At 38.6% G+C, this 23,258-nt stretch overlaps 2 protein-coding genes across 2 annotated transcripts; both read left to right on the top strand.

Moving 5' to 3' along the window:
* Positions 1–273: 273 nt before the first annotated feature.
* Positions 274–8,220, top strand: dhx40 (DEAH (Asp-Glu-Ala-His) box polypeptide 40). Its single transcript, XM_034097396.2, has 17 exons — positions 274–657; positions 1,291–1,436; positions 1,524–1,643; positions 2,175–2,411; positions 2,535–2,601; positions 2,691–2,822; positions 2,909–3,008; positions 3,136–3,222; positions 3,345–3,527; positions 3,947–4,027; positions 4,132–4,289; positions 4,902–5,016; positions 5,169–5,277; positions 5,557–5,651; positions 5,782–5,851; positions 7,579–7,807; positions 8,015–8,220. Exons 1-17 carry the CDS (start codon positions 486–488, stop codon positions 8,125–8,127), a joined length of 2,214 nt encoding a protein of 737 aa, XP_033953287.1. The 5' UTR covers positions 274–485; the 3' UTR covers positions 8,128–8,220.
* Positions 8,221–9,098: 878 nt separating this feature from the next.
* akt2 (v-akt murine thymoma viral oncogene homolog 2) lies at positions 9,099–22,511 on the top strand. The gene is made up of 14 exons (XM_034096708.2): positions 9,099–9,560; positions 11,901–12,068; positions 12,279–12,410; positions 12,529–12,640; positions 13,899–14,052; positions 14,627–14,758; positions 14,868–14,933; positions 15,026–15,094; positions 15,198–15,320; positions 15,924–16,052; positions 16,714–16,928; positions 18,187–18,274; positions 19,146–19,248; positions 19,345–22,511. The coding sequence occupies exons 2-14, from the start codon at positions 12,023–12,025 to the stop codon at positions 19,422–19,424; spliced, it is 1,449 nt and encodes a 482-aa protein (XP_033952599.1). The 5' UTR covers positions 9,099–9,560; positions 11,901–12,022; the 3' UTR covers positions 19,425–22,511.
* The last annotated feature ends 747 nt before the right edge of the window (positions 22,512–23,258 follow it).

Raw genomic sequence — 23,258 nt, 5'->3', positions numbered from 1 at the left:
TAATGGCTTGATTCATTTTCTAGATTCAACTAATTTGGTGACATTTAAAAAAACAAATACCTAACAAATGTGACATCATAAGGAACATAATGATCCCTGGAATATGTTTACATTCACAAATACTAAATGACTGGTTCTTAACTTTGTTTTCATACAGAGAAAACTGTTATTTAAGAAAGCAAATAGAATTGTGAACCTATTGTATTACATTCTATGGCAGTGGCTCTTCGGTCATGTGCTCCCACCTCGACCAATAGAAACACAGAATGAGATAGTTTGCGGAAGTTGTTCAGCGAGCGTGTCGTCTTTGAAACGATACACAGAAATGTGAAAGAAACTTTAATTTTGTAAAGTTTTAAACCGTCAGTGGGCAAATAACTCCAACTAAACCGTGTATCGGGTGATAAACATCGGTATTAGCTTCGTCTGTTCAGCTCCTCACACTGTTCTCTGCGGGTAAAGGTACTCAAGAGTTGTCTGTTATTATGTCCAAGTCAACGAGATTGGACCCGAAAGAAAATAACCCGAAGAACCTGCCGATCTATCAGCACAAAGCCAAGCTGGTTCAGGCCGTCAAAGACAGCACCTTTCTGGTCATTACCGGTGAGACTGGCAGCGGGAAAACCACACAACTTCCAAAGTACCTTCATCAAGCTGGTAAGCTGTCTTTTAGCTGCTTCCTCTGTGGTTATATGAGGTTTGCTATTGCTAATGCACAAACTACATGGATCAGAACTACTATGTAACAAACTTTAAAGTTATAAAGTTAGATGACAGCATTCACATGTGATTTGTGGTTTAAGGGGAGATACACTACTTCTAAAAAGGGTTTAAATGTTAAATAAAAAAAACAACATATAATGCAAAGTAAAAATGTATAATTACAATACAAATGTGAAGGAATGTTGTTTTATGTTAGTACCTTACTGCTAAAGCGAAGATGTCTGGCTCAGAGTAGGCTATGAGAAAGAAGACACACATATGTTTGACAAATTGTCCTTTAAAGTTATGTATTGAAAAATTACATACATTGTCAAACTTCCCCTGATGATTTTTCAAATGTGTATTAGAGAGGCTTTCACTAATGCTGATTGTAGGATACATCTACAGATTCAAAGAAACAAATTGTTGTAAAATAAAAAACTAAATGTGTACTTTATTTACAGTTGTCTGAAGAAAAAATAGCCCATACTCTCAAAATTGTGTAAAAAGTGTCTGGCATTTATTAACACAGCGGTCACACATGAGACCACTGCACTAAGGTGAACCCCTTCCTCTTACTTTTTGCAGGTTTTTGTAAAGATGGCAAAATTGGCATCACCCAGCCCCGCAGAGTGGCTGCCATCACTGTGGCCCAGAGGGTCTCCCATGAGATGCAATGCACTCTGGGTAGAGAGGTTGGCTACCAAGTGCGCTTTGATGACTGCACATCAGAGGTGAGACAGGCAAAAATCCCCTGAATAAACTATAATGTAGTTCTTTAAATATGTGTTGACATGAAACTGTGACTGTGTTTGATCCAGAGCACGGAGGTGAAGTACATGACAGACGGCTGCCTGCTCCGAGAGATCCTGGCTGATCCGATCCTTCCTCAGTACAGCGTGGTCATCTTGGATGAAGTCCACGAGCGCAGCCTCAACACAGTGAGTCCATATGACGTTGATCCAAGATGTTTAACATTAATGTATGACTTTAAGATTATATAATGTGTAAAACTAATCAAAATATCAAAAATGTAATTTAAAAAATGACATGACATATAATAATTAATTAAACATAATCATTTGATATGGTAGATTTGAACATACATAAATATAAAATAACAAAGGTTACACCAATCCTATTTTAATTATTTTATCTGAATTTAATGAATATATTAAGACACTTTACCTTATAAACTCTAAAAATAGAACAATATGTTGTTGTTTATCCTAATTCCATTTCCTTTAGTTATCCTTGATGTACTTATTATACCATTATGTTGAGCAATTTAAAACAAATAATGTATAATAAAAAAACATTGTATTTATCAATTGCTCAAACATGCTAGGGAGACACAACATCTGATGTGTTTTTGAGTGAGTTCCAAAGGGACATTTGTTAGCTTACAAAATGTAGTTATTTCTGTCTATGTTTCAATCTGCACTTGTAGTAAGGGTTTGTATTCGTTGCAGGATATTCTCCTGGGTCTGTTGAAGAAAAGGTTTTCTAACCCCGCCAAAGCTCCCAAGGGCCGGGCTTCTCCTTTGAAGGTGGTGGTGATGTCAGCCACCTTAGAAACTGACAAACTCTCCGCCTTTCTCGGCGACTGCCCCGTCTTTGCTATTCCTGGGCGGATGTTCCCTGTCACCAGCACATTTGGTTTTGCTGTAGGACCTAAAGACTTTGAGAGCACTGGTTATATGAAAGAGGTACTGAGTCTCAGCATACATTAGGTGTTTTTCATTCATGGTTCAAGGTTGAAACTTTACAACAATACCTCAACATTCAAGATTAAATGTGTTGTTATAGCTTAATTCTTTTTTGCTCCTCAGGTGGTAAAAGTGGCCCTTGATGTGCACACCAGTGAAATGGCAGGGGATATTCTTGTGTTTTTGACAGGTCAGTCATAACTATCAATCTCTAAGATCGCAGTACAACTTAACCCTGAGGCATTGAGTTATTTAAATTCTCCATGTGTCACATCACAGGGCAGTCAGAGATTGAGCGCGCCTGCGACATGTTGTATGAAAAAGCTGAGTCTATAGACTACCGCTACGATGTGCAGGACCAAACCGTGGAGGGCCTTCTTATTTTGCCCCTTTACGGATCCATGCCCACTGGTAAATACATACATCTGATTTATTGTCAAGTCAATTCCATATATTTTGTTTCCCCAAATGAACTATTATTTTTGATCTCATCATAGATCAGCAGAGGCAGATCTTTCAGCCTCCACCTCCAGGAATCAGGAAGTGTGTAGTGGCAACTAACATCGCAGCGACATCTCTCACCATCGATGGCATAAAGTGAGTGTGTTTATTGGCTGAAAACATGGCAGCATTTATCAGATATATAACAATACTTGTGTGTCTAATAACATTATTAAAATATTTTGCGCAAAATATATAATCATCCAAATCTTTACCCATAAAGGTACATAATTGACAGCGGGTTTGTGAAGCAGCTCAACCACAACTCACGGGTGGGCATGGATATCTTGGAGGTGGTGCCGATTTCAAAGTGAGTTTTGGAATAATTAACATGTCATTTCAAACCTGCTAAAAGCAATTTTCCTGCTGACACCCATGCCATTATGAAAGCTTGCAGACACATTTTTAAAAAGTTGTTGTTGTTGTTATTAGGAGCGAGGCTCAGCAGAGAGCAGGCCGAGCTGGAAGAACATCAGCCGGGAAATGCTTTCGAATCTACAACAAGGAATTCTGGGAGAAGTGCATGCCTGAATACACAGTGCCAGAAATCCAGAGGACGAGTCTGACCGCAGTGATTCTCACCCTCAAGTGCCTGGGTGTTCATGATGTCATTAGGTATGGTTATTCTGTCTTATTGTCCTTGTTTGTCTACCCTCCCTCATACTGTAAAGCGTCTTTGAGTTGTGAAAAGCGCTATATAAATAAAATGCATTATTATTATTATTTCTTATACTTATCATTTCTTTATGCTTTTTTTGTTTTACCTTTTCAAATATTCAAAGGTTCTATTGTCCTTTCACGATAGTTACAGTGTAGTTGTTACAAATTAAAAGCTTAAGTCCCAGGCTCTAACAGTGAAACATACCATATACATAAGACCTCAAAAGAAATAGATATAAAATATTGCAAGTGACACAATGAGGCCAGTAAAATGCAGTAATAAATAAACGATATACATTTACAATAGAATCAGGTGTAACAAATGTCCAATTAAATACTTATTATTATTTTGTAATGATTTGATTTATTTTAAGGTTTCCTTATCCGGATTGTCCAGAGGAGAGGTTTATTCTGGAGGCATTAAAACAGCTCTACCAATTTGATGCCATCGACAGGTGAGTGGGAAAACCTGTGGACTCTCTACGCTCCGCAGTACTGGGATTGAGTAATTCTCTATGAAATGTCATGCGTCCTTATCTGTGTGGTGTGCTGGCTGTAGGAGAGGCAGAGTGACCCGGCTGGGGGAGCTGATGGTGGAGTTCCCCCTGCATCCCGGCCTCACCAGAGCCCTGCTCAAAGCCGCCTCGCTGGGCTGCCAGGACCTGCTGCTGCCTGTGGCCGCCATGCTGTCTGTGGAGAACATTTTCATCAGGCCAGGTCAGTACATGTAGCTTTTAAAGGAAAACAAATTCTGAATAACAATATAGATTTATCCTGGGGGTAATGGGGTTTGAGATAGTCTCTCTTTAGAATTACATAAAAATAAATAAATAAAATAATAGAATACAAATATGTATATACACTTATATGTAAAGATGTGCAATACAAATATAAATATATTCATATACACATAAATAGTTAAAGTAAAAATGTCCACTGGAACAAAATCAAATTGAAAAAATATTATTTTTATAAACATGGGTTAAACTATAACGATTGAATAAAAATATTTATATAAAGTAAAAATATGCACTTGTTACTAAAAGATAAAACATGTATACTACAATATATACAGCGGGGTATTGGTAACAACAATATTAAAGGTGAATTGCACAGTGTTTGGCTTCTGATGGTGAAGTCCCAGTGCAAAAAGAAGTGTTCTATTGAAAAACTACAAGCGGGAAAATACAAGGAGCTAACGAAATATAAAATAAATAATTGTAATCCATAATATTTAGGTGATATTAAAGGAAGTGTCTAGTATCAGATATTATAGATGTATGTAATGTGTCAGGAGGTGTGGTGTGACGACTCTCTTCCTGCCTGCAGGCCACCCGGAGAAGCAGAAGGAGGCAGATCAACAGCACAAAGCACTGGCTGCCAAGAGCGGCAGTATGAACGACTTCGCCACTCTCCTCAGTGTGTTTCAGTCGTGTCAATCCAGGTAGATAACTCATTAATGCCACAATATACATTATTTATATGTCAGAAATGTCAGTGTTAGTTTCCTACTTGCAATGTATTCACGACGTTATACTGCATGATGATATATCTTCACATCTGTTGTAAGTGTGAGCCTTCTCTTGCTTCTTGCAGTGACAGACCGTCAGCGTGGTGTAAAGATCATTGGGTCCACTGGAGGGCGCTGAAGTCAGCCTTCAGTGTGGAGACTCAGTTGAGAGATATTCTCCTCCGGCTCCAACAGGTTTACACAACTCATTTTCATACAGTATCATTAACTGAATGTTGCCCATGCTTTATTAGATCCTTCATATTTCTGTAATGTACAAATGTGCAATCCTGCCTATTTTATACTTAGCTGTGATATATCATGCTTGCTCCACACATCAGTGTTGCATCATTATTTGTATGGAGCTCTTTGAAGATAGCTGTGATGGTCCAATATTTAACTCTGTAGTTTATGAATGATTTAGTTTGTTTGCCATCACACATTCATTTAAGTGTGACTTTTGTTCTCTTTCAGAAGAGAGATTTCCCTGAAGAAACATTTGACGGCAACAAGAGTGAACTCTTCAGACGATGCCTGTGCTCAGGATACTTCACCAACGTCGCCAGAAGGTATCACCAATGTTTATTTAACATTATCTATATTTAACTCTACTTTGGGATTCCTTTATTATCTCTTAGTAATGTAACATTAGCTGTGTTTGAAAAAATCTTCAGTTAAATGTTTCTTTCCCCAACATAGGTCTATTGGAAAGGTGTTCTGTACAATGGACGGTCACGGATCCATGGTTCACATTCATCCAGCCTCATCGGTAACTACTTCTAAGAATATCTTTATAAATAAAACACAGTTTCATTGAGGATACTTTTGGAACCACCCAGGGATGCAAACTTGTCACCTTTCGGCGAAATTCGCCGTTTTGAACCCAAAATAGGTCGTTTGTGTGATTCATGTAGATCTGCAATAAAAATATTTTTGGGGTATGGGGGGGGTCTAGGACCCGGAGTAATCTGCAGCCGCGAGCTGTTATGTGCCATCATGACACGCATGGTGTTCTTTTTGTATATATTATAATGAAGCGCGAGCTGTGTGCTCGAGTCTTCCTGCCTGTCGGCTCTGCTCATGGATGTATAATAAGGCTCTGCTGCTCCGCGATGATGGTCTAGCTTCAGCAACTACATTACCTACGGGTGCGTTCGTTAATTTTAACTGTGTGGTCCGGAGTCACTGTGGCACAGTCACAGACTGGACCGCTGGTGAACAGCTGTTAGAACGGGCCGCTCAGGTGTTCAGAGCAGAGCTCCCTGTCGGAGCGGCAGAGCGTGATGTGCACTGAAAAGTTTTTCTATCGCAATATTATCGTTGAGCTAGCTAGCTAGCATACATTGACACTATGTGCTAACGTTAGCTTTAGCCTTCGTTTTCTAATAGTTTTTTTCATAGGCTATAAACGCAGGTGGTATAAGTATAGTAGATCTTGTACTTGAGTAAAAGTAGAAGTACTCAGATCTTGTACGAGAGTAAAAGTAGAAGTACTCAGATCTTGTACTTGAGTAAAAGTAGAAGTACTCAGATCTTCTACTTGATTAAAAGTAGAAGTACTCAGATCTTGTACTTGATTAAAAGTAGAAGTACTCAGATCTTGTACTATAGTAAAAGTAGAAGTACTCAGATATTGTACTTGAGTAAAAGTAGAAGTACTCAGGTCTTGTACTTGAGTAAAAGTAGAAGTACCAGAATGTAGGAACAATCCTGCAATCAAAATGTTCCTCAAATAAAAGTAGCCAACAAAAGTATTATCATCAAAATATAGTGAACGTAGAGACAGTAAAAGTAGTCGTTGTGCAGATTGGTCCATTTCAGAATAATATATAATGTTTTATGATGATTGATCATCAAAGTGTTCTCAAAGCTGGTAAAGGTGCAGCTAGTTTGAATGACTTTGTAGACTGCAGGGTAGCTTGTGGATTTACTCCAGGTGGAACTAAAGTCTGATTTAACACTTGATTATATTTCACATCATTCATCCACATCTGTGAAGTCACTAAAGGGATTACATACCATTTACCTCTGAACTGTAGAGGAGAAGAAGAACAAAGTAGCAAAACATTGAAATACTTAAATAAAGTACAAGTATCTCAAAATTGTACTTGAGTTTATGAACTTAGTTACTTTACACCACTGGCTATAAAGATAGAAAGACTAAGCCTTGCACAGAGGCATGAAAATACATTTTCAAAATGCTCAACAGTGCCGCCAAAATTATAAACTGACTGCTACACAATTAAAATAAATGCTTTTATATATTTCTATTAGATGTGACTCTTTGGCATTTCTGTTATTATTAACACTGCTGCTTTAGTTGTTCTGACTGCTAAAATCCTCTGTAATTCCTCATTTTAAAGCCGATATTCCGTGGGGTAGGGGGGCTCGGATCCTTGTCACCTTTTTCATGCCTGATGAGTTTGCATCCCTGCCACCACTTTCATGCCTTTTCTCTGAATTCCTACTTTGATCATTATCCCTCTTTGCTCTCAGCTGTTTGACCAGGAGGGTGAGCTGAACTGGATTATCTTCCACGATGTACTGGTGACCTCGCGGATGTACGTCAGGACGGCGTGTCCTATTCGATACGAGTGGGTGAAGGACTTATTACCTAAACTCCATGAAGTGGACGTTTATGAGCTGAGCAGTGTGGCGAGAGAAGAAGTGACTGAGGAGGAGATGAAGAAATGGGAGAGCAGGGAAGCAGCCAAAAGACCAGCAGGTTTCCAGAATTCATTTAATATAAGTTTTGAATGTGTGATTTCTACAGCTTAATGGTTCCTGTTTATGGTCCCATTTGATGAAATAATCAAGTTAAAGGTCCACCTATTGTACAGGGTGGATTGAAAGGCCATTTGGTTGTTTTACAATTCAGTGTCTGAAGAATTAAGTCATATATAACATAATACATGTATTCTTCTTTTTTCAGAGGTTTCTACTGAGGACGTAATGAAGAAGCTGGAAAAGCGAAACAACGAAACCGCTGTCGGCGATGCTCGTGCACGCTACCTGCAGAGAAAGCAACAAAGACAACAAAAATAAAGCTCTTTGACGGAAAGTTCTTTCTTTTTAGGCACAAGATTCAAAGAAGCATTTTTGTAAATGATTCCTGTATAATAAACATTTGTTACATTTATAAAATTGCCTTACACTTCTTTAATCTCTCCACTTCACAAACAATGCTTTATAAGTATGTATATATATACACATGTATGACAGTTCTTTCAACAAGGTTCAAATCCAAAGTAACTTTCAGTTTTATTATGAAACAGTGAGTGGATTTACCTTAATACTACCCTTGTAAGTTCTTTTAAATAAAACACCATGTATTGGGGTCCTTAAAACCCCTGATTCAAATATTCTCAAGTCTGCCATTTTAAACTTAATGGATAGAAATACGAATTGAGTAAATGTTTACCATGACACCTCATTTAAAGTATTGCAAGCTATTGCCTCCAAAAATAGGATAATAATAATACGTTTTCAGATGTCATTAATTACACAAGTAATATTGTTTGCAAGTTTGTTTTCTATAATGGTTGTTGTGTACAGTATGGATTGGATTTAACAATGTTTGGATTTAACAATGTTGTTGCTTTAAGGGGAATAACACTACAGGAAATGGGTTCAACATGTTAATAGTTGCACCAACAATAATGAAATGTTTACATATGCAAAGCAGGCATTACTTTATTAATAATGTTCATATTTTACTGGAACAGAATGTTTTTTTTACTAAGGGGAATTCTGAATATCCATGTTTATCACCCCATTAAAATGAAAAAAAGTATTTTACATAAGTCATGTAGCTATGTCAAATATGCTGCTAGGATCAGGGTTAAAATAGAAGGTGGCTAACAACACCCTCTTCAGGACACTTTACACGACTTTCTAAACCTTATTCGCAGTGCCTATCTGTCAGAGAATCTTTCCAGCAGCTTTGTGTGGACGTTAAGGTTACAGTTGCGGTACTTGATGTACTTTCACACAGACTGTTCAGGTGCAGTGGACCAGTGGACCCTCTCCGGCCTCTACGTCACTTCCTGCTGCGTGCGTCTGCAGGACTGCTATACTGTCTGCCTGGGACGGAGTGCTTCCTTCCACGCTTAGCAGACGACTAACCACATTAAACCCATAAAGAGGGGGTTTTATCTTCCCAGGAGTTGGACATTATACGTACTCGTGTTCGACATAAATATCCATCAAGTTCAGGCGCTCGGTGGACTTTATTCTCTCGCTGGCTTCAATACGCTTCAGTGAGCCACTGCAGCAGCAACAGACCCAAAGCACGCCGCCGCCGACGCTGTTGTTGTGAGGGAAGAAAACAAGCTCAGCGAGCAGCTTAGCTGTGTGATCATTGACAGAGTTCAATACACACACGCTTCAAGTGCTAACTGGTGAGAGCTCTGCACAGCCTACCTCCGAGCCTCTTCAAGAGCAGACCAGCTGGGAGTATTTCTGTCGCTGAAGTCGAGGTAAGGAAAGACATAGTAAGGTAATGAGGAGAAGTAGCGCAAGTTGCTAACTGATATGCTAACTAGCTGTTAGCTTGAAAGCTATTTTGGCTAGCTGCCTTGTTTGGTCGTAATGCGGTCATGGCCAGTGTCCTCACTGCTTGTCTGTCGCACCACTTGGCCAAACAGCTCATCAGCTTTATTTTAAGTGTTTTGGCAACTTGTTTACTGTTAAGCTAACATACAAAAGCCATCTGACCCGTCTTTGGACTTGTAACGTTTGTTGACTCTTGTTCAGTTAGCTAGTAGCTACAAATGTGACGCTGAGAGGATGAGGATGTGTTGACGCTACGTTAATGTTTACGCGGAGAAGCTTGTGGTAGGGTTAGGTATGTAATTTTTCAGATATTGATTAACTGTGTTAATATTCTAACTGGGTAGCAATGTCAAGTATTGCTTTTTACTGACTTAATAAAAAAAACGTTTTCTCAAGTAGCTTTACATGAAGACAATTACCTTTTACGCTTGACTAGATAGTATATGCCCTCTTTGTCACTTATTGGCAGTGATGGAAAGTAACTATTTACTATTACTGTACTTACTTTATTTTATGATATATTTGTACTTCACTTGAGTATTTCCATGTATTGCTACTTTCTACTTCTTGCACTTACTCTAAAAGTTACTTTGTACGCACTACGCATATAAACACACGATATGCTATAATGTAGTACTGTACTACTAATCTACACAGTATTTGGTCCACATACAATTCTAAAATACTCTGACATGTATTAAAAAGAATATTACTGTGTAAAGATAAAAGTATGCATAACGTGTACGTACGTACTACTTTTGCTTTGATACTTGAAGTACATTAAGCTCATAATACTATGTTATATTATTATGACAGGCCATTGTGCAGAATGAGTACTTTCTGTACTTTAAGTACATTTTAATGCTCATACTTTTACCGAAGTAACATTGTGCAATCAGGGCTTTTACTTGTAGTGGAGTATCTTAAGACAATAGTAATTGTAATTTTACTTAAGTAAAGGATCTGAGTACTGCTTATTGGTGTACAACGTGCAGTTGTGCTTCATATTTCTCAAATAGCAGTACGTATTATATTAGCCCTTCAGATTTGGGGATTTGTATAATGAGTACATTTATGAACAACCGTGGATGCACCTCTGATGGTCATAACAGAGTCTGAAGTCGTGGGAACCCTTATCTGTTTTTATCTTTGTAAACAAAGCAGTTCAAACAGACTTTGTGTTCTGGTAACTGTATGCACTGTAATATTCAACCCCATCACTTTCACTGAAATATTGTGAAATTCTGTTAAACCTATTATCTAACATAAGCTGTTGGTTCAGGGCTGACCCTGGATCACCAAGGCCTCTCCACACACATTCAGCAAGAGCTGTGGGAGGCTATTACATTAGAAATACAGCGCTTTGCAGACATTTTGCTTATGGTTATATCAGTTGTATAGGTCCCATAATGTACTGTATATATAATTTAGATGTATTTTGACACTGCATCTCTGATTTGCATGAGATCTTATTATATCTTATTATAGTCATTATGCTAGTCCTGTTTTGGATGTGTCACTGTCCTAAGTGTCAGATGATCAGATATAAGGCTGTGAGCAGACTTGCAGATGTCAGCCATTTTCGTTGTTGTGGAGTTGTGTTTCAAGGAAACAGAGTGCGTGAAGGTGAGGAATTTATTCAAGCGCAGTGCTGTGGTGACAACACTTAGATAGGCATCAAGCGCAATACACAGAAAGTTTCCTATGTTTCCAGAAATGCTTTCACTTTGTCTTCTTCTCCCCCTTCCTGGCTGTATTCAAACCTTCTTCAGGCCTCATTTAAAAAAACTGTTTATATGTAAAAAGTGAATGGCTGTAAGGGATATGTTTTTCTCACCTACAATGATCTGGAGTTATTGAAAATGTTTGGTTCAATGCTCGTCTGATATAATCCTTCGCAGCCTCAGCATATAATTCTATAAATAGTATAATACTAATAATATTATCGTAGCCTAATCTTTATCTCATAAAAGCTGCTCAGCATTTAAATGTTAAATATAGAAAATCATATTTTAATGTTATTATTGAAGCTTCAAACTATTCTGTACAGCCATAAATTGTAAATAGTCCAAACTGAGTCACCAAGAAAAAACAGGCTCATGATTAAAAAAAAATCTTTAAATATGAATAACATTGTTTGTGAGTTGTAGTCACATGTCAAAGTTACGCCATGCTACGATTAGCATTGTTTTTGTCTTTTATAGGTAGGTTGACACCCGTGTATTCTGCATTTACAGTATTTCTTTCTGTTCCTTTTCCTGCAGGTGTTACATGATATATTTTTTATCTGAGCCACTCTCAGGGACTTGACCAATAGGAACCGTTTGCACAATTTCCACCAGCTTGTCTGCAGCCCCTCCCAACGCAGACAGTCTTCTGCCCCAGCATGAATGAAGTCAGTGTTGTGAGAGAGGGATGGCTCCACAAGAGAGGTAAGGGGGCCCCTTGTGTTCACCATCCATAATCTGGGTTGACATAAATGTAATAGTGTATGATAAAAAAATCTATACCTTTTTATTATTAAATACTTCCCTCTTTGGCTTGTAAGTTGGAGTCTCCTCACTGTGATAATATTTTGACAACACAGGAGCAAGGTGTCAAACATTAAAACCGATTTGGATCAAAATCTGTCTGTCTTCCAGGTGAATACATTAAAACGTGGCGGCCTCGTTACTTCATCTTAAAGAGCGATGGATCCTTCATCGGCTACAAAGAGAAGCCCGAGGTGTCCAGTGACCACAGCCTCCCACCGCTCAACAACTTCTCTGTCGCAGGTCGGTTTTCCCATCTTGCTGGCAAATAAGTGGCGGATTAAACTCCGAGAAGTGGTTTGATGTTTAGTTGTCGCTGCCTTGAGTTGGTCAGTGTTGGCTGATGTGTCTCTGCTTACAGAATGCCAGCTGATGAAGACAGAGCGCCCAAGGCCCAACACATTTGTCATTCGATGCCTGCAATGGACCTCTGTTATCGAGCGCACCTTCCATGTAGACAGCAACGAGGAGAGGTAAAACAAATTAATTACAGAGTTTTCTTTTTTTAATTTTCTGTCTGTTTTGAAGATAAAACCCTATTAAAATGTGAGTCATCTGTAGTTGGCCACCAGTATATTTCACATTCATTTACATGTGAAACGGTGTTAAACGAAAAACCGGATTAATATAAACATACAATAAAACAGCAAAGATGAACATTTGTTTTCAATCATTCAAACTTTATTTATATAGCAATTTTCATGCACAAAGGGTGCTCCAAAAAAAATATTACTAACCCCCCTCCCAGTCCTTAAACCGATTGATTAAAACACTAAATGCCAAAAGAGTCAATAAACACAGGACTGAATAAATACAATTAATTAAAATCTAAATTAAAAAAGTTTTAGAAGAGTCTGCAATCAGGCTAGCGGCATTTTGAGATTAGCTAATCAAATAAACATGTAAACTACCACTATTATCCTCAATATGTATATGGCATGTCTTCTCTGCCTCACTCACTACTCAGTCTAAGGCACTCTTCTGCCAGACATTGTGCTTTATTTGTATATCATTATTTATATAATTAGATGTAACTTTACTTGTAGCTTGAAGGTAGTCTGCAGTTAACGGTCTGGTGTCCTCTCCCCGGTGTGTAATGTAAATAGTCCAGAGATATTTTAGACAGTCTCATTTACTTATTTTCTATAACTGTCTTCATGGTTGAAACACCGTTTCCCCTATGTTTTACTAAACCCTACCACATCCTCATTTGCTGAGAATAGAACTCGTAAAGCTGTTATCAAACATGAGTTAAACTAGTAAGGGCAGAAAGACACTAGGGAGAACATTTTTACAAAATCGGACAAAGGGCCTCAATACTAACAAATCATTTTACTTTGCAAGAGTAGAAAAGACCCTCCTGCTCGAAATAGAATTCAGTTCCAGATTAAACATGATTATTCCCCCCCAACCTAAGCAATCGTTATCACATTTTGTTGAAATCGGCTCTGCCCAAATCCCAGCAGCCCCCCAGATTATCCTCTACTTCCCAAATGTAGGCCGCTAGACTCCTGTTTTTCCTTTTTAAGATATATATTTTGGCACAACGTCTGAACCATCTGTCGGAGTACAACGAGTTTACAAAACAAACATCAGTGCTGCTACTACTACTACACTGTGTACCTTCAGGTACACAGTGTAGTAGTAGTAGCCAATTCAGATGTTTATATTCAGAGCAATGTAGACATGGCTAGATTTGATAACAGTAATGTGTGTTTCCTTCGGGGTCAGGGAGGAGTGGATGCGATCGATCCAGGCGGTGGCAAACGGCCTGAAGAGTCAGCAGCACGACGAGGAGCCCATGGAGATTAAATTTGGCTCACCAAGTGACATCAGCGGCACGGAGGAGATGGAGATTGCTGTGTCCAAACTCCGCACAAAAGTGGTCAGTATTTGCACTAGCTGAGCCTGGCAGCCGAGGGTTTGCAACTCGTTTAAACGCTAAGCCTTTAAATCTTTCTCAACATTTTTGGGTGAAGCAACATTTGTGTATATATGTTTTTTGTGATTATTTATATGTAGGAGACTTATAACAAACTAAACATTAAGCATTTCTATATTTATTCCTTGACTTTAAACAATTACAAAATGTTATTGTACATATTACTTTAACTTCTTATGTTTACAGTGATATCTAACTCTGTTTTTTTCAGTTTACTACTTATACTTGTGTTTTATATAAATATATATATTTGTTTAATAATTTGTATTTTATTCTACAATAGCGCAAATGTCAGAAAAATCCGATTCTGATCTCGGCATGGTGTCTTTTTTTATGTAACTTAAAGGATTCATTGTGTAATTTCCGGGGAAATATGAATACATTTTCAGCATGTCGCATCTCATCTGCACAAAATAAGTTTGTGTTTGTTTTAGGACACAGCATATGTAGTGCACTAATACATGTGTATATTATATGCATCTTCGTCACAGTTTTTCTTTAATGGTGTTTCCTGCAGAACATGTGTGATTTTGACTATCTGAAGCTTCTGGGAAAAGGGACATTTGGTAAAGTTATCCTGGTGAAGGAGAAGGCCACGGGGATGTACTACGCCATGAAGATCCTCCGCAAAGAAGTCATCATTGCTAAAGTAAGTGCCTATCACAGTAATATCTAGACTTCACAGAGTTCTTGAACAGTAATGTTACATATTATTATCTTTGCATGTACTCAATGTAACGTTGTGTGTACTCCTCTAGGATGAAGTGGCACACACTGTTACAGAAAGCAGAGTTCTCCAAAATACGCGGCATCCCTTTCTAACGGTGAGTTTCTAGTGCTGGTACTGTTGCCTTATTTTGCACTTTACTAAATGAAGGAACTCACAGGATGTTAAAATATGTTTCCCTCTCTACAGACACTAAAATATGCATTTCAAACTCATGACCGGCTATGCTTTGTGATGGAGTATGCAAATGGTGGAGAAGTAAGTTTTTTCTCTCTTTCACCTGGCCCACTATTGTGTCCGATGTGTTAATACGCCTACATATGACCTTACTCCTGTTCCTTCTTTTTTAATTCTTTTCCAGCTCTTCTTTCACTTATCACGAGACAGAGTGTTCTCAGAGGACAGAGCAAGATTTTATGGTGCAGAAATAGTGTCGGCACTGGAGTACCTTCACTCACGCAATGTAGTTTACAGGGATTTAAAGGTAAGATCTTGTTATGACCAGGGTTCCTACGGTCATTAAAAACCTGGAAGAGTCATGGAAATTCGAAATGCAAATTCCAGGCCCTGGAAAAGTTATGGAAAACATTATGTTTCCCAAAGTTTTGGAAAAGTCATGGAAATGTAACCAAAGTTGCATCAAATATAATTTATATTTCATCTAATCGCCGAAATAGTAATACTATAATGATAATAAATGCTGTATCGTATGGTGATGAAACGTAAAATGGCATTTAACTGACGAGGTATTTTGCTGGTGAGAGATTTTTACAATCACGCCCTCTAGTCTCCAGTGGCTTTAGTCTGTAGGAGCTAGTTAGCCTACTGTTTGATTTGTTTTAGATAGGCACAACATGTTTCATATGCAGACCTTATTTTCTAGCTTACCATGTTAAAATCCAAATGTTTCAGTGGTACCGCTGAGAAAGAGTCATTTCTTTGGTCATGGAAAATTAGGTAAAGGTCATGGAGAAGTCATTGAAAATCATTGGTGAAAAAGTGTATGACAGTATTGTATTCAATTAGCAAACAAGCTGAAGGAATATTTGTAATAATTTGACTGTAAACTAAATCTCTCCCTGCACAGCTGGAGAACCTCATGTTGGACAAGGACGGCCACATAAAGATTACAGACTTCGGTCTGTGTAAAGAGGGCATCACGGACGGTGCCACCATGAAAACCTTCTGTGGAACCCCCGAGTACCTGGCACCAGAGGTAACTTCACCACGCCTGAGGAATCACACATTATTATGTTTCTGTCACCATGTCTATGTAAATATACGCTGAAGGTGATGCAATCTATTCTATGGAATCTAAGTTTTGATAGGACGGTAGTTTCATGTCTGAACATTTTGGAGCTACTTTGTTGATGCCTCGTGGGGCACTAAGGGAACAAGCAGTATGAACGGTAGTTCAGCTGGGAGAGCTGGTGGCTGGCAGCTTTGGCTACCATAATGATAATATACTAACACTTAGGAAATGTGAATTGACCTACAGAGCATTTCTAATCAACAGGTTCCTGGGAGAAGAAAGTCTGCTCTCAATCTTTTCCAAAAATACATCTCTATTGAAAGGACATTATCTTTTTTGAAGTGAACTGCAGTTAAAGAAACAGAAACACAATTACATGATTCGGCTAAATATAAACCTTTTTTATTGTAAATCAGACCTTAGTTGTTGTTTTTGGGGGCTTTTTGCCTACCAGCCCATCAGATAAAAAACATGAAAATAATTTGATTGTAGCTGTCGAAAGGAAAGTACAACTTTCTTTTTTTAAATAAAAAAAACAAGGACTTTTAAAGTGTTTTAAAAGAAAATAAGTAAAAATAGTGTCTTGATGATATTCCTCTCTTCTCTCAACGTTCTACCTTGCCAGGTGCTGGAGGACAATGACTACGGCCGGGCGGTGGACTGGTGGGGACTGGGCGTGGTGATGTACGAGATGATGTGTGGGCGGTTGCCCTTCTACAACCAGGACCACGAGCGTCTCTTTGAGCTCATCCTCATGGAGGAGATCCGCTTCCCCAAGAACCTGGCTCCTGAGGCCAAGGCCCTGCTGGCCGGCCTGCTCAAAAAGGATCCCAAACAAAGGTGTGTGGTTAGCAGCTAGGCCATACACCGTGGGAATCAAACCCTCATTTAGTAAATATAACAATGTGTCTGGATAATCAGGATCAAAATGTGTCTCACGATTATCTGTAGTGCGAAAGGCTCTGCACAAAGATATTTTTAAAGATATTTAACCAAAATGAAAACTTGCGTTATATTAAAGCTAGACATTTAATCTCCTACATATTTCTTGAGGTCAGTTTTCTGTAAACATCACGTTTTACCAAAGCCATTTAACAGAGACAAAGACATGTCACTGTATTAGGCAGCGTTTAAAAATAGCTTGAGCTGCTCGATTATGGCAAAAATCATAATCTGGATTATTTGGGTCAATAATTGATATCACGATTATTAAAAACGATTATCCATTTACTTTGAAAACATCCATTTATTGAAAAAGAAATGTGAACAGTGTGTTTTTAACAGTTGATTACCCTGAACTTTAGAATTCAACTAAAAAAATTTTTTTTTTAAAAAAAACGTTTAATTTCGATTGTGTTGTTTTCATAATCGTTGCAAGCCAATATCGTAATTGCGATTCAAATACGATTAATTGAGCAGCCCTAGCTTGAGCACAACATATCATCAAAGTAGATATATTGGTATGCCAGTGTAAAAGAAAAGCCGGCAATACAGTGGACATGTATGTACTCTTTTTAAAATCATTACATTATTTTTCGCCTTATTTCAAAGATGACAATGTTTTTTTAAATGTATGTGTAACGTTATAGCATGCAAACATGGAGAAAAATCAAACATTGTCAGTGTTACAATTTGTATAATGGTAAGTGTAGCTCAAGAAAAAGACCTTTCCTTCCTGCGATGTTGCACCATGTCTGTAACACTCGATTAGTTTTCTGAATCTTCTTCTGTGCTCAGGGGCCCCACAAATCCAGCTATCAAATAAGTAACCACATTATTAAACCTTTGTTCCTTCTTGATTAGTTTTCAACGGCCATGAACACAGACATAATTGATTGTTGTTTTTGTCGAGCCCCAGTGTTTCTTGGAACAATCGAAGAGCTTGCTCAAATTAGTACATTGAGCGCTGCCTGCCTTACCAGCACCAGCACCTGTGAGGAAATGAGAGACGCATTTATCAGAACAACACGGCAGAAGTGCTCGGTGTACATTTGTAACGTCGGTGTTTGCACAATTATCTGTATAAATAAAGGTAGCTGTTGAGTGGGTGGAGATGATGATGATGATGATGATGATGGGGTTTTTGTTTTGTTTACAGGCTCGGGGGCGGCCCTGATGATGCCAAAGAAGTGATGAGCCACAAGTTCTTCTCCTCCATCAACTGGCAGGATGTTCTGGAGAAAAAGGTGAGATTCTGGGGAAATAAACAAATGATGTGGCAGTTCTTAGGATGTTCAGGGTGTGAACAATAACCAAATTCAAAGGGGCTTTATTGGCATGAAAGTTAAATTTAAACAATGTTGCCAAAGCATCACAATACAAAATAATTAACAACATTAACATACATTTCAAATGTTTACATATTATTGATGATATATATACAGTGATATAATTACATTTGTGTGTGTGTGTGTGTGTGTGTGTGTGTGTGTGTGTGTGTGTGTGTGTGTGTGTGTGTGTGTGTGTGTGTGTGTGTGTGTGTGTGTGTGTGTGTGTGTGTGTGTGTGTGTGTGTGTGTGTGTGTGTGTGTGTGTGTGTGTGTGTGTGTGTGTGTGTGTGTGTGTGTGTGTGTGTGTGTGTGTGTGTGTGTGTGTGTGTGTGTGTGTGTGTGTGTGTGTGTGTGTGTGTGTGTGTGTGTGTGTGTGTGTGAAGCTGGCTAGTGTTGGAACAAGCTCCACATTGATATCAGGACACATCTTCCCCTGTAGGGTGTAACCTACCCGTTATGACGTCACCGTGGCCAATATAATATAACATATAATAAAAATGTTTGGCGTATTTGAATCCAATGCAGAAGCACTTCTTTCAGTTTTTAGTTTGTATCTTGGTTGATTTGAAGGGGACCTATCACGGCTACAATCAATGGGTGATCTGTTTGGTATCTTAAGCAAAGAACTTCACAGACATGTTTTGTATAGGTATGGCCCTACAATATATGTTTCCAATATAGAATTATCCAATTATCTGAAGTCACTTTTGATCTATCAAGCCCTCTATCATTTAGCTAAATAGAATGTCATTTGATGTAAAATGACCGATTGTATTTTTTCTCCTCAGCTCATTCCCCCGTTCAAACCCCAGGTGACATCGGAGACGGACACGCGTTACTTTGATGATGAGTTCACAGCACAAACCATAACAATAACGCCGCCTGACAAGTGTGAGTACATCGTGTGCATTTTGTTGTGCTCCAAGTTTGGATTTATTTGAGGGTTAACACGTTTATCTCTGTCTTCTCTCCTTTTGTATACTCCAGTTGACAGTTTAGACGCAGAGGACACGGATCAGCGCACGCACTTCCCTCAGTTCTCCTACTCCGCCAGCATACGGGAATGATCACTCAGACTCTTGAAACAAGCAGGCAGGCTAACACACGATCACAATCCCACACACACACACACTTGCACTGCTGGGGAACGACACACACAGAAACTTGCACAAGACACATTTTCATTGGGTGTTTAATGCACGTGTACACACACACACATACACACACACACACACATATCCTGGCTATTCAGACAAGACGGGGATCATGGAGTATGAGACGAACATACAGGCCGTGAATGACTGACCTCAGAAGGTTTGTGTGGAGAGACTGGCAGCTTAGTCTCTGGGGGGGGGGGGGCTTTAGGCCCTCCTGCAGGACGTCCGCTGCACTGGGGCACCACATCAAAGCTGTGACACTTTGAAAACCAGGTTATGCCAGCATGTACCACCTCTCTACCAGCTGTACCCACACACACACACACACACACCAACCCATGCATAGACTGCATCTATATCTACGCAGACGTACTTGATAGCATTTTAACAAAAGCATAATCAAATTACGGAAAAAGATTTGTGCTAAAAGGCACATTTTTATTTCATCGATTGTTACGGTTTTAAATGTAAGGCCATATTTCTTTTCTTTTTTTAACAAGTGCTCTTTCTGGAACTTGCTGTTACAAATCATGGGTGGGACCGTTCCTACAGTAGAAGGGAGATGGGGAAGGGGAGGAGGGTTGCCATTTCTGTGTTTGCACTGCACGTATGTATGAGCAGGTGAATGTGCAGGAGGATGTATGAACAACCATTTTTTTGGATTCTCAACCATCAATTTTTGTCTGTTTTCGTGCATGTTTTCAAACTATTGCTGGAACATCAACTAGAGAGGACACTACGCGACACACTCAATGGCCTTTTCTAAAGGGAACAAGCATGTGATTTAGGATTGCTGTGACCATCTCGGAGCTTAGGAAAAGAAACTAGGATCCAATGCATTGCTAACCGTTGCTTTAAAAGCTGCATGAATGTAACTCAAGCAGTCATTTCCTTCAGTACAGTGTCCAGACTGACTTCACGACAAACTAGCTGCCGGTTATTGGTGCATGGTTTCATTAAGGCCAGTCGCTTCAATATGTGTTTAAGATGGTAAGATTTAAAAAGAAAGCGACTTCGCAGCAGTTCCCCGACGTGTAAAGAAAGACCAATATAGACGCACGCAGCCATTCGCTGTCCTCAATCCAGTAATTCTCACTCCCTTGCTGAAGAGTTAGGAACCAATCTTTTGTTCATTATCTATTTGTAATATCAGTGTAAGTTTTAAAGATATTTGTTTGAATGTTCTCGTATTTAAAGAATGAGAGTTAAATCGTTAAGTCTTTATAATGAGGCCAAAAATCGACTGACTTGGAGAGCGTTTAACACTTCAAATGATTCCACATCTTATGTTTAGATCTTTTTTTCATGTGTGTTTTTCTTGCTGTGTTAAAGGCACTTCAATCGCTGGGGTTGTATGTCTTGGAAAAAAGTCTGCAGATTTACAATCCAACTAAACACTGCATGAGCTGTTCGACCAACCTTCAACCCGCAGAAGGGGAACTAATCAAAACTCCAGCTGATGTTTTGTTATGTTGAAATGAAAATATGCATACTTTTGAGTCATTACAACACACGATAACATGTTCATTTTAAACACAAGCATTTTATATTCCATTGTGCTGGAAGAGTTGTTGGTTGCTCGTAGAGCTTCACTAAAGGAACATCATGATCTTTTTTTGTTTGTCATTGTTTTGTATATTCTCCTTTTTTGTCCATCTATTTCTCAAATTTCTGAAGACACATTGTCTTGTTTAAGTATACATTATATAAAAGTTATATATTAAACGTTTTTAAATGGCTTTCTTTTTTTTTTTATTACGTTCTTCATTTCAATGGGTTTCCAATGGGGGGATGCTTATTTTGCTAAGATGGTAACAATCAATGATTGGAATTTGAATGGGCTGGTAATTTAAGGTTAGCATTATAATGTCCATTAGTTCTGAACATACATGTTGCATACATTTATAAGAAAGTATTATCAAGGGAAATTTAAATTGGTCACATAATAGTTTTTTAAACTAAAGATAAGATCGTCTAAACAGTTAAAACATGTCTACATCCTGCAGAACACATACAAAAAATATATTTTTCCAGGCAATGCTTAAACAATGTAATAATGAAATCAGTAGTTTGATACCATTCTCTGCAGAGCACTCAGTTTGAAGGGTTTGAAAAACCTCTATCAGCATTCTCTGTGATACCTGTCATGTCACTTATGAATTTGTTTTCATTAAGTTTGTGTGCGTGACTGAGATGTATGAGTGAAAGTGGGGATCAGGACACAGAAAAGCAGCAGGTATTTGACTGATCGTCGGGCAGCAGGTGGCCCCAGTTCCTGCAGATGATATTGTGATCGAATGGCTTTGATTTACAGTTCACAACTCCAGCACCTCTTCTCACTGGCTGAGGCACAGCCATCATACTCTAGCCTAGTGTCCTGCTTTGGAAACGGCAGGATGGGATTTCAGAACCACTGCACTGATGGGACTCCACTGTGGATTTGCCTTCATTGCTATCATGGCCATAAGGGGGTGCTGCTGAACTTTTTTAATATTGGTTGTGAAGCCATACTCTGAACCTCGCTGCTGGCCACGCTTTAAGCAATGCTTCACAGCTGAACATGCAAGTTAATACCCCTGACCTCTCCTGTAGGCATACACAGGCACAACAAGTGCCTCCTCACTATTGTGTAAATACCAAAAAAAAAGAAGCTTGAAGGCGAATGCAGCATTGGTAGAGTCGGAGGCCTGTAGCTTGTAGTATTTGATTTGCAGCTTTACTATGTTTACCTTGCTTCTCTGTATATTTGAATGTGTGCAACTGTCACGAATGTCACACCTGATGCTGGTGTAACAAGTTTCTTTTCTTTTTTTGCTGGTTGCTGTTAGTTGAGGCTCAGATGGCAATGAAAAAAGCAATCTATAAGGGGAGGACATTGTCCTGGTAGACAGTTTCAGCCCCCCTGTGCAAGACTTCACAATGTAATGGGTGATACCTGCTACAATATGGTTATAACATTTGCAACTATAATGTGCCAGTAAACATTTTTACTGAATACATCTGTGTCTGTGTCTTTCTTTTGCTATTTTTACACTGTACACCTGCACACTCTAGTGTAATCCACTGTAACAGATGCCGTCTTCATGCCATAGCTATTGAAGAAGCAGGCCATGGCCTGGTCCTATACTTGTTTTTAAGTATCAAAATCCTTACATGTGGACAGTTTAGGCCCAGAAACATATTTAAAAAAACAAAGTTAATTTTAGCAGACAAATCAATGTATAAAATGTGGTGGAGGAGTTACAGATTTTTTTTAGGAACATTTGACATCAGTATAATTCTTTAAAAAAACAAAACAATTTGAGAACAGCCCAGACTATGAGACGTTATCAGCTCGTGATTTATTTAGGAGGTAGATTTTCTTTGGCTGTTTGGCCCAGTAAGTAGTGTTTAATGTGATTGCATAACACACACACATATTTACATTATAATGTCTCCCTAAAATGTACAAATGAATCTAGACACAATAAATGTAGCACACCAAAAACACTGATTGTTAGTTGATATTTCAGGCATATTCATAAGAAGGAAGCACATTAATTTAGTGTGAGATGTGACAAGGTGTTTCCTGTATAAATCTTGAATGTCAAAATATTCCTTTATTATGGAGCATGGAAAGTGTTCCACAACGAACCATAAACAACATATATGCCTGAAGTTTGGTTATGTCAAGATAAATAATATTTTTTTTGGACACAAAACGTGGTTTATTTTTGAAACGTCAACCGGAAGTGGTGCTCCTCT

This window comes from Pseudochaenichthys georgianus, chromosome 13, assembly GCF_902827115.2.
Source record: "Pseudochaenichthys georgianus chromosome 13, fPseGeo1.2, whole genome shotgun sequence".
Lineage (NCBI taxonomy): Eukaryota > Metazoa > Chordata > Actinopteri > Perciformes > Channichthyidae > Pseudochaenichthys > Pseudochaenichthys georgianus.
Note: the sequence above shows the minus strand (reverse complement) of the source record. Positions and strands in the feature narration are given on the sequence as shown.